General features: G+C 50.5%; 1 protein-coding gene across 1 annotated transcript in view; it reads right to left on the reverse strand.

The window, feature by feature from the left end:
* Positions 1–3365: 3365 nt before the first annotated feature.
* Positions 3366–14082, reverse strand: part of COL5A3 (collagen type V alpha 3 chain) — a 45753-nt gene continuing 35036 nt past the window's right edge. The window contains exons 56-67 of the mRNA XM_068979579.1: positions 13358–13465; positions 13128–13181; positions 12409–12462; positions 12107–12214; positions 11693–11746; positions 11575–11610; positions 11101–11154; positions 10354–10561; positions 10156–10268; positions 6857–6925; positions 4369–4608; positions 3366–4271 (exon numbers count right to left, since the gene is read on the reverse strand). Coding sequence (XP_068835680.1) covers positions 4125–4271; positions 4369–4608; positions 6857–6925; positions 10156–10268; positions 10354–10561; positions 11101–11154; positions 11575–11610; positions 11693–11746; positions 12107–12214; positions 12409–12462; positions 13128–13181; positions 13358–13465 — 1245 coding nt within the window. The 3' untranslated portion in view covers positions 3366–4124. The remainder of the gene's footprint in view (positions 4272–4368; positions 4609–6856; positions 6926–10155; positions 10269–10353; positions 10562–11100; positions 11155–11574; positions 11611–11692; positions 11747–12106; positions 12215–12408; positions 12463–13127; positions 13182–13357; positions 13466–14082) is intronic.

The following is a 14082-nucleotide window of genomic DNA, read 5'->3' on the forward strand; positions in this document are numbered from 1 at the left end:
TGGTTAGAATTTGGGGCTTTCACTGCCATGGCCTGAGTTCAATCGCTGATCGTGGAACTGAAATCCCAAAAGCCACATGACCAAAACAACCTCCATATGGCTCTTCTCTCACATCCTTCAGATCTCTGCTAAAACACCGGCTCCTCAGCAAAGCCTCATCTGACCAACCAGTTTCAAACAAGCCATTACTCCGTCAGTCTCTATCCATGCAACTTGTTTGATTTTCCTTCACAACAATTGGAAGTGTTAGTGGCTCAGTTGTGTCCAACTCTGCGATCCCATGGACAGAGGAGCCTGGAGGGCTACAGTCCATGGGATTCTCCAGGCAAAAATACAGGAGTGGGTTGCTGTGCCCTTCTCCAGGGGATCTTCCCAGTGGACTCTTTACCATCTGAGCCACCAGGGAAGCCCTTACCACAATCACTACCACCTGAAATCATATTACACAGCTATTTGTATATAATGTTTTCCACAGGAATAAGATCTTAAGGGCAGACACCACATCTTTCTTTTATCCCCAGCACCTGGAAACATGCCTAGTTCTGAGTACATGTGCCACAGAGATAAATGAATGAATGAATAAGTAAATAAATGGATGACCTCTGGGCATCAACATTCTTCATAGAATTTCAACTCTTAGTAACATTTATTGAATGAAGCTAAAGCTGAAACTCCAGTACTTTGGCCACCTCATGTGAAGAGTTGACTCACTGGAAAAGACTCTGATGCTGGGAGGGATTGGGGGCAGGAGGAAAAGGGGACGACAGAGGATGAGATGGCTGGATGGCATCACTGACTCGATGGAAGTGAGTCTGAGTGAACTCTGGGAGTTGATGATGGACAGGGAGGCCTGGCGTGCTGCGATTCATGGGGTCGCAAAGAGTTGGACACGACTGAGCGACTGAACTGAACTGATTGAATGAATAAATGAATCCAGGTGGCCTCAGAGAGCCTGCTGGCAGAAATAGCAGAGTAAGCCCTGGTTTGGGCTTCCCACGTGGCTCAGTGGTAAAGAACCCACCCACCAATGCAGGAGACACAGAAGACTCATGTTTGATCCCTGGGTCAGGAAGATCCCCCAGAGAAGGAAATGGCAACCTACTCCAGTATTCTTGCCTGGGAAATCCCATGGACAGAGGAGCCTGGGGGGCTACAGTCCATGGGCTGGCAAAGAGTCAGACATGACTGAGCATGCATGCATGCAAGCCCTAGTTTGGGAGAGGCAACTTACTCCAACCTGTTACTTCTGCCCACCCAATCCCACCTGATCCAACTTAATGCACACCAGCCCTCCCTCACTCCTAACTCAATAGTGTCTATCAGTCCAATGAATGGATAAACAAAATGCAGTAAATTATTATTCAACAATAAAAAGGAATGAAGTTCTTATACATGCTGCAACTTGAACTGTGAAATTATGCTAAATGAAAGAAGCCAGACACAAAGGACCACATGTTGTATGATTCCATTTATGGGAAATGTCAAGAATGGGCAAATCCATAGGGACAGGAAGATTAGTGCTTTTCTACCACTCAGAGGTTTGGAGGAGATGATGAGTGACTGCTAATGGATATGGGATTTCTGTCTGAGGTGAGGAAAATGTTTCAAAATTGATTGTGGTGATGGTTGCACAAGTCTGTGAATACCCTAAAAACCATTTAATTATGTACTTTAAGTGGGTGGATTAGATGGTAGGTGAATGACATCTCAATTCAAGCCAGTGGCTTGTGGGATCTTAGTTCCGCCACCAGGGACTGAACCTCGGCCACAGCAGTGAAAGCACCAAGTCCTAACCACTTAATCACCAGGGAATTCCCAATCAATCTGTTTTTTAAAACCCTCAACCCGGGGACTTCCCTCGTGGCGCAGTGGATAAAAATCTGCCCGCTAATGCAGGGGACGTAGGTGCAGTCCCTGGTCTGGGAAGATTCCACGTGCCACGGGGCCACGAGCCCACACACCACAGCCCGTTCTTGAGTCCGTTCTCGAAGGTCTGTGAGGCCCAAATACTGAGCCCACGTGCTGCAAATACCAAAGTCTGAATGCCCTAGGGCCCGACAGCCAGGACTAATGAATACCTGTGCCACAACTACTGAAGACTGTGTGCCCCAGAGCCTTTGCTCCACAAGAGAAGCCACTGCAAGGAGGAGCCTGCACGCTGCCACTGCAGTAGCCCCTGCTCTCCAAAATGAGAGAAAACCTGCGTGCAGCAACAAACACCCAGCACAGCCCAAAATAGATAAAATAAAGCAGTGTGTCCACGTCAACACCAGAGTGAAAATCCTCAACATCTAATCCCCAACACAAGTCATCCCACATCCAACTCATCTTAACTGATCCCATTTTGACTCACCAAATAGGTAATCCTCCACCTCAAATTCATAGTAACCCCCACTCACCTCTACTCAACTCAATCTACTTCTTAAGTCAACCCTAATTCAGCTCAATCCAGTATCCAATTTCAAAACCTTAACTCAGTCTTCTCATCATTTCAACCTCCAACTCAGCGGATACCCAGACCAACTCAACTCACTCCAAACTAACTTCAACCTGACTCATCTTTAACCCACCTCCCCAGTGGCTCAGGGGATAAAGAATCTACCTGCAATGCAGGAGACACAGGAGGTGTGGGTTCAGTCTCTGGGTTGGGAAGATCCCCTGGAGGAGGAAATGGCAATCCACTCCAATATTCTTGCCCGGAGAATTCCATAGGCAGAGGAGAGCCCGGTGGGCTACAGTCCATGAGGTCACAAAGAATCAGACACAATTGAGCATGCACGTGAATCACTAAAGCTGACTCTACCAAAAGGCACAATTAATTAAGACAGATGATGGCAAGATGCCTTGGGTGAGACAAGAGCCAGACCCTAAGAGAGCACCAGTTGACAGACACAGACAAGGAACCTCCCTGGTGGCCCAGTGGTTAAGACTCCGCCTTGCAACGCAGGGAACATGGGTTCTGTCTCTGGTCTTGGAAAATTCCATATGACTCGGGACAATTAAGCCCGTGCACCGCAACTACTGAGCCCACGCTCTCACACTCTAGAGCCCAGAAGCTGAAACTACTGAACCCGTGTGCGCTGAAGTCCATGCTCTGGAATAACAGAAGCCACTGCAATGAGAAGCCCAGAGACCATGGCTAGAGAGTAGCCCCTGCTCACTACAACTAGAGTAAGGCTGTGCACAGCAATGAAGACCCAGCGCAGCCAAAACTAAAAATAAATAAATAAAAAGGTAAAAAGAAAGAAAGACACAGACAGGACACAGTTCACTGATTTATTCTCAGACTTGAGATGCCAATTATGCCCTATGGCCTGGGGCAGGTGGTGGTATGGGGGAGTTAGGGTGGGGATGGGGATTTCTCTCATCATATCCCAGCCTTCCCTAAGGAGGAAGCAGATTAAATATACAACAGAGGGGATTCTCCCTTTTAATACAGACCCAGGTATAAATAGGGCAGCACCATTAGAATCCTGGTTTCCCCCCAACCCCACCAGTTTGGTCCCCACGCCTCCTGGCATGGCAAGGTGTATTTGGGGAGTCATGGAGGGAGACAGTATTCAGAGCTAGGCTGAGGCAGCAGAAAGAGTACGCAGCTCAGTCCAGGGAAGTCCCACTTCCCTCCGTAGTCTGACATCAATCCCTTCACTGCGAACCCACCTGAAAAGAAGAAATGAGCGAGGGGATCCCAGTCTGGGCTCAGGAGACATCCAGTGCTTAACTATGCAGAAGGTAGCACCAAAGGGTGTTGAGAGCACTGACTGAGGGGGTGGGAGGCGGGCGTGGGTGGGGGCATTCATCAGCTCTGAGTTAGAAGTTCATTGCTGGGGTGGGGGTGGGGGTTCAGGGGAAGGAGATGAGTGATGGGCACCAAGGGGAGAAAGAGCCAGACTACAGTTATGCCAGCTGGGGCGCAGTGCAGAGAAACGGGACCCATGGACCAGGGTAGGCCAGCCCCCAGACCCCCTGGAACGGAGAAGGAATATTGTTTGACCGTGATGAGCAGACCGTTTCCTGGCTCCACGCAGTCACAGGAGACAATAAATCCGACGGCTTCAAAGCCTCAGCACCAAATGTGGCCCATCTGGGGGGCTCCTTCATTGTCCCTCCAGCCCCCGAAGCTCTCAGCTGCTAAAGCAGACAGGGCCCAGTTCAAACCCAAACTTCTGGTTCGTCTGGCCAAAGTCAGCAGCTGCCACATCCAACAAGGGCAGAAATCCCACTCGGGAGGAGTTGAACTCGAAGAGGGTCTTCGACTGTCCCTTCCGGAGCTGACACGGGACGACACGGATGGTGGGTGAGTCAGGGGGAGGGGAGTAATCACAGGCTCCCCTCCCCAATCTGGCCAGTCCCTGCCCTCTTCCTTACCCTGCAGCCATCGTAGGGGACCGTGATGGTGGCGGCTGCCGTCTGGTTGAAGGACAGCTCCTCCCCATTGGCCCCGAGGAAACGGGCAGAGCGGTTGTGGTCACCTGCAGCTTCGTCCAGCCAGGCGGCCGCGTTCTGGCAGGTGTACGTGAAGCTCTGGCGGGCCGTGGCACTCAGCAACTTCAGGAAGGTCAGCTGTACCACACTCACCGGGGCCCCATCGGCATCCACGTAGGAGAACTGGAGGTGGGACAAAGAGGAGGTGAGGGTGTGTCCTTCGCCTCGACTCTTTCCGAGGTACCCACCTCCCAGGATCTCTATCCACTGCCGACCCACCCCTGCTGCCCTGATTTCCTCTTTGGCTGCCCCACCAGCCATCTGATCATCCCTGGTTCTCCTGCAAGCCCCTAGGCCTGTGTGGCTATTGAGCACTTGAATGGTGGCTGGTGAGACTGAGAAACTTTTCATAATTTCAGTTAAATTTTAATTTTTTTGGGGGGGGAGCACTCATTTCTTAAGAATTGAAGTATAGTTGATTTACAATGCTGTGTTAGTTTCAGGCTTATAGCAAAGTGATTTAGTTATATGTATATATATATAGATATACACACACACATATATATACATATATATTCTTTTCGATTACAGTTTACTACAAGATACTGAATATATAGTTCCCTGTGCTATAGTAGGTCCTCGTTCATCTATTTTATACATAGCAGTGTATAGTGTGTATATGTTAATCCCAAACCTCCAATATATCCCTTTCTCCCTTTCCCTTCTGGTAACCGTAAGTTGGTTTTCTGTGTCTGTGAGTCTATTTCTGTTTTGTAAAGAAGTTCGTTTGTGTCATATTTTAGCTTCCACATGTAAGCAATATCATCCGATATTTGTCTTTTCTGACTTACTACACATAGTGTGATAACCTCTGGGTCCATCTATTTAAATTATTTAATTAAAAACTGTTTAACTTTATTTAATTTATAACTAACAACTGAGCCTCAACCCATTTATCAGAAAACTGAGGTTTGGAACAACTTGAAGATGCAAATCTACCTTTTCAACTGCAGGTTTTATGCAATCTAAGTATTTCCAAGGAAATTTAGTATCAAAATCATGATGTGCTATAAATATAAAATATGCACCAGACTCTGAAGAACTCACGGGGAAAAAGTTGAAAATGCTTCAGTAATCTTTATATTGATACGACAATATTTTGGATATATTGGGCTGCATAAAATATATTATTAAGTTATCACTGGCTTGAGATAACCAGCCCAGTAACGCATCTTTTCTGGCTTCCTTCTCTTCCCTGTATCATTTCACATTTCCTGATTTATGTTTTCTGGACTCACATCACAGATCAACCCCTCGCAATTGAGTCTCAGTGTGTTTTAGGGGACCCCAAACCCATATACCACTTGGCATTATATGATAGCTTTATTTCCTTGGTTATTCTCTGTCTGCTTCCTTGGTCCCATTCCCAATAGAACAGTAACTTCAGGAAGTCAGGAACTGCGTTTCCTTGGCTGCGATGTTCCCAGTGCTTAGCACACATACACATGTTACATAAACAAGTCTCAAGTGGACCCAAGATCCCCCACCACTGCATAAACCTGATCCTCTTCCCTTTATATATCTCAGGATCTCACTAGACTGTTCTTCAAACCAGGAACCTGGGCATCATTTCTATCTCTTTCTTTTCCTCCCCTCCATCTCATCAATTAATATTGATAGGTCCCATTGACTTGCCATCTCATCAATTAACTAGGTCTATGGACTTGCCCTCTTAGATAACGTTCTAAGCCATTCCTTCCTCTTCATCCCCCATGCCACTAGCTCCAGCCTCTTCCCTTCCTTGCCTTTCTAAACCAACACATCAGTCTCCTCCTGGGTCTCCCAGCCTCCAGTTTCCCCACCACCACCACCAGCAGCCCAGAGGCATTTTCCTATCATAGAGATTGAACCTCAGTCCCTCTCACTTAAACACGTCCCATGGCTCCCTGCTGCCCATAGTCTTTCTGAGGAGGTGGTCTTAGCTCTCACCTACCTGCCCAGCCTCTTCTCCTACCACACTCCCCCTCACTCTCTCTAGAGCAGAGCAAGTCGCTTTTTCTTCTTTTAATCTACCAGGCTTTCTCTTGACTCTGGGACTTTGTATATGCTGTTCCATCTCTCCAGAACACCCTTCCTTGTCCTCCCAAACTTGCAAACCAGTTAATTCCTTAGACCTCAGCTGAGCTGTGACTTCCCTCAGGAAGCCTTCAGGTCCTTCCAGCACTGCCTTTAGACCACCACCATGCCCTGTGTTTCCCCCCATATCACACATCTGATGCTGCTCCCCCCCCCCGCCCCCCCCCACCACAAGCCTATGATCAGCATAAAGGCAGAGATGAGGCTATTCTGTTCATCTCGCCTCCTCCAATTCCCCATGCTGGTTTACACCAATTTTTATACCATTCCCACCCTGGCTTTGCAGGTAACTCACCTTTTTCCCTCGACGAAATGTGCTATACCAGCCACCTGGCTTTTCTTTGGACCAAGAGGCCAATTTCACCTGGGGGACAGAGAGAAGGGTGTAACAGGTGCCCTGGTCGGGGGTGCTGGCAATGTGTCAACTTTGCATTTACCACCCCACACTGAAAGCCATGAAATTAAAAGACGCTTACCCCTTGGAAGGAAAATTATGACCAACCTAGATAACATACTGAAAAGCAGAGGCATTACTTTGCCAACAAAGGTCCGTCTAGTCAAGGCTATGGTTTTTCCAGGGGTCATGTATGGATGTGAGAGTTGGACTGTGAAGAAAGCTTAGCGACGAAAAATTGATGCTTTTGAACTGTGGTATTGGAGAAGACTCTTGAGAGTCCCTTGGACTGCAAGGAGATCCAACCAGTCCATTCTGAAGGAGATCAGCCCTGGGATTTCTTTGGAAGGAATGATGCTAAAGCTGAAACTCCAGTACTTTGGCCACCTCATGCAAAGTGTTGACTCATTGGAAAAGACTCTGATGCTGGGAGGGATTGGGGGCAGGAGGAGAAGGGGATGACAGAGGATGAGATGGCTGGATGGCATCACTGACTCGATGGACGTGAGTCTGAGTGAACTCCAGGAGTTGGTGATGGACAGGGAGGCCTGGCGTGCTGCGATTCATGGGGTCACAAAGAGTCGGACACAACTGAGCAACTGAACTGAACTGAACTGAAAGCTACTGACTGTAGGGGACTTCCACGGTGGTCCAGAGGCTAAGACTCCGCACTCCCAATGCAGAAGACTCCGGTTCAATCCCTGGTCAGGGAACTAGATCTCACATGCTGCAACTAAGATCCAGTGCAGCTAAATGAATAAAAAGAAATCTATTGACTATAAATATCAGGAACGCTTAGGTTATTCTCTGGCTGTGGGACTGGGCTTGGCTGGTACCCAGGACAGATCCAAGAGGCTGGGGGTTTCTGACTTCTGAGGGTGCCTCCACTAATGATTGACAAGAGCTGGTGGATAAATGCTCTGGCTCCCACCTCCCCCCACCCCCCGAGCTGAGGTAACTCCCAGGAGCCTGCCCTACACTGTCTCCCTGAAGCCCACTGTGGATTGGAGCCTTGGGTGTCCAATGGTGATGTTTTAACAATACACCCCTTGGGATTTTCCGGGTGGTCTAGTGGTTAAGAATCCACCTGCCAATGCAGGGGATACGGGTTCAGTCCCTGGTCTGGGAAGATGCCACATGTTGCATAGCAACAAAGCCTGTGCGCCAAACTAATGGGCCTGTGGGCCACAACTACTGAGTCTGTGCGCCTAGAGCCCATGCGCCTCAAAAAGAGAAGCCACTGCAATGAGAAGCCTGTGCACCACAGCAAAGAGTAGCTCCCGCTCACCACAACTAGAGAAAGCCCACACACAGCAAGGAAGACCCAGTGCAGCCAAAAAATAAATTAACTAAAAAAAAGAACAACATTACTGTGCACTTTTGCAGGCCCTGTGCTCACTATGTGGTTTACCAGCAGTAGAGATATTAGCAAAATGTGTTAGTCAAGTGACTCAGTCGTGTCCGACTCTTTGCAACCCCATGGACTGTAGCCCGCCAGGCTCCTGACTGTCCATGGAATTCTTCAGGCAAGAATACTGGAGTGGGTAGCCGTTCCCTTCTCCAGGGATCTTCCCAAACCAGGGATCAAACCTGGGTCTCCTGTATTGCAGGCAGATTCTTTACCATCTTAGCCACCAGGGAAGCCCCAAGAGGTATTAACACAGCCCTGCACACAGTCAGTGTATCAGTGTCATCTGATATGTGTGCTGGTAACATGAGTGCTCAACTACCCTATGAGGCAGATACTTTCTTGAGCCCCCACTTTACAGATGGAAAAACTGAGATAACAGATCTGGATTCCAACCCAAGCAGTCCAGGGTCCAGAGGCTCACTGCTCACCCACTGCTCTCTACAGCTAAGCCTGGTTCTTAGTGTCAGAGACTGTTAGGCTCCCTGATGGAGAACCCCAGGATTTCTGGGGGACCAGATGGGGCCTGGAGAAGGCAATGGCACCCCACTCCAGTACTCTTGCCTGAAAAATCCATGGACAGAGGAGCCTGGTAGGCTGCAGTCCATGGGGTTGCTAAGAGTCGGACACGACTGAGCGACTTCACTTTCACTTTTCACTTTCATGCATTGGAGAAGGAAATGGCAACCCACTCCAATGTTCTTGCCTGGAGAATCCCAGGGATGGGTAAGCCTGGTGGGCTGCCGTCTATGGGGTCGCACAGAGTTGGACACAACTGATGTGACTTAGCAGTAGCAGTAGCAGATCAGGGCGGGGGGGGGGGCAGTTAACCCATGGGACCTATAAGAGAGCAGGTTAGGAGGCAGTATAGATGGGTGGTTAAGGGCTGAGACAAGGGCCAGGTGGTCATAGGTAATCTTGTCCTTCGTGCCTTAGTTTCCCTATCTGGGGGATGATAACAGAATTGTTATTTTTTTAAATGGAAACAGAGCTGACTTCTAATGTTGTGTTAGTTGCAGGTGGACAGCAAAGTGATTCAGTTACACACATATATCTTTTTTTCTTTTCAGATTCTTTGCCCTGATGTTGGTGTTTAGTCTCAGTTGTGTCCAGCTCTTTTGCAGCCCGATGGACTGCAGCCCAGCAGGCTCCTCTGTTCATGGGATTTCCCAGGCAAGAATACCAGAATGGGTTGTCATTTCTTTCTCTAGGGGATCTTCCTGACCCAAGGATCTGACTCAGATCTCCTGCTCAGCAGGTGGATTCTTTGCCACTGAACCACTAGGGAAACCCTTTCTCCCCTTATAAATTATTACAAGATATTGAGTATAGTTCCATGAGCTGTACAGTAGGTTCTTGTTGGTTATCTATTTTAGGGATAATAATAAAATGACCACATCGGTGGCTGGGACTCAGTAAGTTAATGCAGCTGAGTGCTTAGGGCTGGCACATATATCCTGCTATTTCAAGGTTCACCACTATTATTGATTTCTTTACTATTTTTTCTTATCTGTCTTTCCCCACAGAAAATAAGCTCCATAAAACAAAACGAAGCAAAGAAGCGTTTTGGTTTTTTTTTGGTTTGGTTTGTCTGTCTGATTCTCTGCCGTAGCCCCAGCATTTCAAGGACTTTGACATACAGAAGGTGCCCAATAGACGTCGGCTGGAGGGAAAATAAAACCTCAATCAACTCCTGGGTGGGGGGAGGGGTTGGGAGCGGCGAGGTATGAATGAGATATTTTCGAGTCCCTCCTTCCACCAACTCCTCCCAGCCCCCTTCGCAGGTACTCACGGTCTCAAACTTCTTGTCTGGGTAGAGGCAGGTTTCTCCTCCTGCCGTGAAGTTACAGAAAACCCTGAGTGCATCCCGCGCGCAGCCTTGATTGGGATCAATCCAGTATTCCCCTGCCGCAGAGCCAGTGAGGAGAGGATGAGCCGGGGGCTGGATCCCACGGCTCCCCGCCCTCCGGGGGGAAGGGCGGGACCTCACCATCGGGCAGATGTGGATGGCTGCGGTGCAACTCTTTGCACACGAGACCCGGGCGCTCAGCTGTGCCGGGAGGGCGCCGCAGCTGCTCTAACTCGAAGCTCAGCGACGCCATTGAGGCCAGCACCTCCTCCAGGCCGCCCTCCGGGGTCCCCAAGCCTGGCAGGGAACGTCGGCGCCGGCGCAGCCCGTGCAGCTCCGCAGAGGGACCCTGGGCAGAGGTGGGGATGGAGGAGAGGAGGACGGCAAGAAGAGACAGGGAGAGAGACAGGCAGAAATGAGAGATGTGGGAGGCAGAAAGACACAGGGGTGTCGGGGGAAGAAAAAGAGTAGAGAGAGATACAGACAGGAACCGGGGACATGGACAATCAGAGACAGAGGGAGACACAGGAAGGAGAGGGACAGAAAGGCTCAGAGATGGGAAGTGGAGAGAGGAAAAAGAAGAGCCAGAACCACAGTCAGGCAAAGGAGAGAGAGACAGAGAGAGACCCGAAAGACAAAAATAAAGATAAAATAGTGAAACAACGTTTTGAGGTAGACAGAAAGGCCAGAGAGATGGACAGACAGAATCCAATCAGAGCCCCCATGGAGGTCCCCCCAACCCCCTACACACAGCCCAGATCCTCCTTCAGCTTTTGAGCCACCTCCCTTCCCACATGCAATCCCTGAACACGTGGTGTGCACTCCGCCCACTTCTAGTCACTGAGAGACCAGGGGAGACACTGGGACAGAGCCCCATGGGGAACTTACCGGGGGACCAGGAGGACCTGGGGGGCCGGTGTCTCCACGAGGACCTTGGGATCCCTGTAGGGAGAAGTCACTCGGGTGTGAACTCTGTCTATGGAGACCCCTGCCCGCACACACACACACACACACACACACACACACCACTGGAGGAAGGACAGGCAATTTTCAGCCCCAAGCATAAAATGCAAATTTTCTTTCCATAGTTGAACATCTCTGAAATCAGCATCTTAACATCTATGACAAGTCATCATTTACTTGGCAGAACTGTTTTCTTCTGCACAGTTCATAAAACAATGGCGCATCTTACAATGGATGACATCTTAGATTTGATAAAATACAATGGTAAGTGGTGAAGAAATAGTCAAATGCCTGACTGAATAAATAAACGAATGAACCCAAAGGCATTGAGGGTTCTGGTACAGTGAAGGGGGCTGGGGAGTTGGGAGGTGAGAGCCCAAGGGAGCAGTGACTACTTACTGGGGACCCCTTTGAGCCTTTCTGTCCTGGAGGACCCTGTAGGGTAGAAATAGGAGGGCTTGGACTCCTGGCCCAACAGGGTGACCCCCCCCCACCCCCGCAAACCCCTCATACTCACCACCACGCCTTGGGGCCCAGGGTGGCCCAGAGAGCCAATGGGGCCAGGGGAACCCTGGGGAAAGGACATCAGAATCATCACTGACGGGGTTCATCCTTATGGTCCAGACACATCCCCCAGACCCCATGGACTGCAGCCTACCAGGCTCCTCCATCCATGGGATTTTCCAGGCAAGAGTACTGGAGTGGGGTGCCATTGCCTTCTCCGATCCCCCAGACAAGTCCCCTCCAAAGAAGGCCCTCAACCCCAGACACAACCATCAAGTCCCCCAGATAGAGCCCCACATTTCCTTCAGACACAAGCCCTATCGTTCGAGACCCAGGCTTCCCAACCCCCCACACCCAAACAAGCCCCATTTCTGCTTTCCCATTCCCCTCGAACACAATCTTCCCTCGGGGCAGGACGAACACTCACCGGTTCTCCCTGGAGGCCAGGGGGGCCTTGCACTCCTGGCAACCCCTGATCCCCTTTCTCACCAGCCTCCCCAGGGGGGCCGATGAGACCAGTTAATCCAATGTGGCCCTGGAGGATATGAGAGACACATGTGGGGGAAGAATGGGGACGGGGAGTTGACAGACTGTTCCCTTCCAGCCTTGGGGCAGTGAGTTTGGGAGCAGAGAAGACCCCAGTCTCCTAGCCCTCTGGCTACGGAGGGAGGTAGCTGGGGGAAAAGAAGAAGAAAATAAGAAGCAGAGAATAAAAAGAGGCATCCTTACCTTTTCTCCCTTGGGGCCAGCATCTCCCTTCAGCCCTGGGAGGCCAGAGGGCCCCTGGAAGGAGAGTTAGGATCAGTTGAAAGAGAAAATATTAGTCACTCAGCGGTATCTTTGCAACCCTATGGACTGTAGCCCGCCAGGCTCCTCTGTCCATGGGATTCTCTAGGCAAGAATACTGGAGTGGATTGCCATGCCCTCCTCCAGGAGATCTTCCCAACCCATTGACTGGACCCAGGTCCCCTGCATTGCAGGCAGATTCTTCACTGTTTCAGCTACCCGGGAAGCCCTAGGGGCAGTTGTTAGTCTCAAACAGAAAGCCTCCTGTGAGTGACTGGGGGGTGGTCAAACGGGAGATTACCTAGATTTCAAATGGAATTTACCAGGGAAGTGGTCGTGGGGGTGGTCAGGAGAGGAGAGAGATGATGAGAGATGAATGGAGGGGCTTTTGGAGGATGGTCAAGATAAATGATCTGTAGCCCACATTGGTGTGGGTAGTCAGTGTAGACTGTTAAGAGAGATGGTCAGTTTGGTCAGTGTAGACCATCAAGATGAGTGATCTGAAGAGATGGTTAGTATAGATGGTCAGGGCGGACCATCAGAAGGGTAGTCAGTGAGGGGTCAGTCTGCACTATCAGTACCCAAGGTCACTAGATGGTCACTGGATGGATGCCCAGTGTGATTCTCAGTGCTGGGACCTCAGGGATGAAGGAGTCTCTTACCAGGGGACCAGGAGGGCCTAGCAGTCCAGGAGGTCCCAGGAGGCCTGGTTCACCCTAGGGCAAAATAGAACATGAGGGGCCTGCACTCTGCCAGAACTCAGTGTGGCGCCCCACCTCCCACCCGGACCAGGGTCAGCTCCTCCCAATTATGATGACAAATTACAAGAAGCGAGCAGACAGGGAGGGCCTGATCCCGCAACCAATCCCAACCCTATTCCCAGTCCACTCACCACAGGTCCAGGGATCCCACGAAGACCCTCAGGTCCGACACGTCCAGGGGGCCCTACAGCCCCCACTGGGCCTGTCCTCCCTGGGGGTCCATCGGGACCTGGTTCCCCCTGAAAAGGAGCAAGGTGGAAGGGAGGAGGCAGAGAGAATCAGGGGCAGCCTGCCTCCTGACCCTCCAGCCAAGAACCATCAGGGAGTGGGAGAAATTGGGGCAACTGTGGTGGTCACAGGTCCCTCCTCATTCTGCTGGCCCAACTGTTGACCAACGGGTCAGGATAAGGACCATTCCCTGGGACTTCCCTGATGGTCCAGTGGTTAAGAATCCACCCGCCAATGCAGGGGCTGCTGCTGCTGCTAAGTCGCTTCAGTCGTGTCCGATTCTGTGCGACCCCATAGACGGAGCCCACCAGGCTCCCCCGTCCCTGGGATTCTCCAGGCAAGAACACAGGAGTAGGTTGCCACTTTCTTCTCCAATGCATGAAAGTGAAAAGTGAAGTCGCTCAGCCGTGTCCCACTCTTAGTGGCCCCATGGACTGCAGCCCACCAGGCTCCTCCGTCCATGGGATTTTCTAGGCAAGAGTGCTGGAGAGGGTTGCCATTGCCTTCTCCACCAATGCAGGGGACACGGATTTGATCCCTGCTCTGGGAAGATCCCACATGCTGCAGGGCAGCTAAGCCTGAGCACCACAGCTAGAGGGTAGCCCCCACTTGCTGCAACTTAGAGAAA

Source organism: Capricornis sumatraensis, chromosome 9 (assembly GCF_032405125.1).
Source record: "Capricornis sumatraensis isolate serow.1 chromosome 9, serow.2, whole genome shotgun sequence".
In the NCBI taxonomy this organism is placed as follows: Eukaryota; Metazoa; Chordata; class Mammalia; order Artiodactyla; family Bovidae; genus Capricornis; species Capricornis sumatraensis.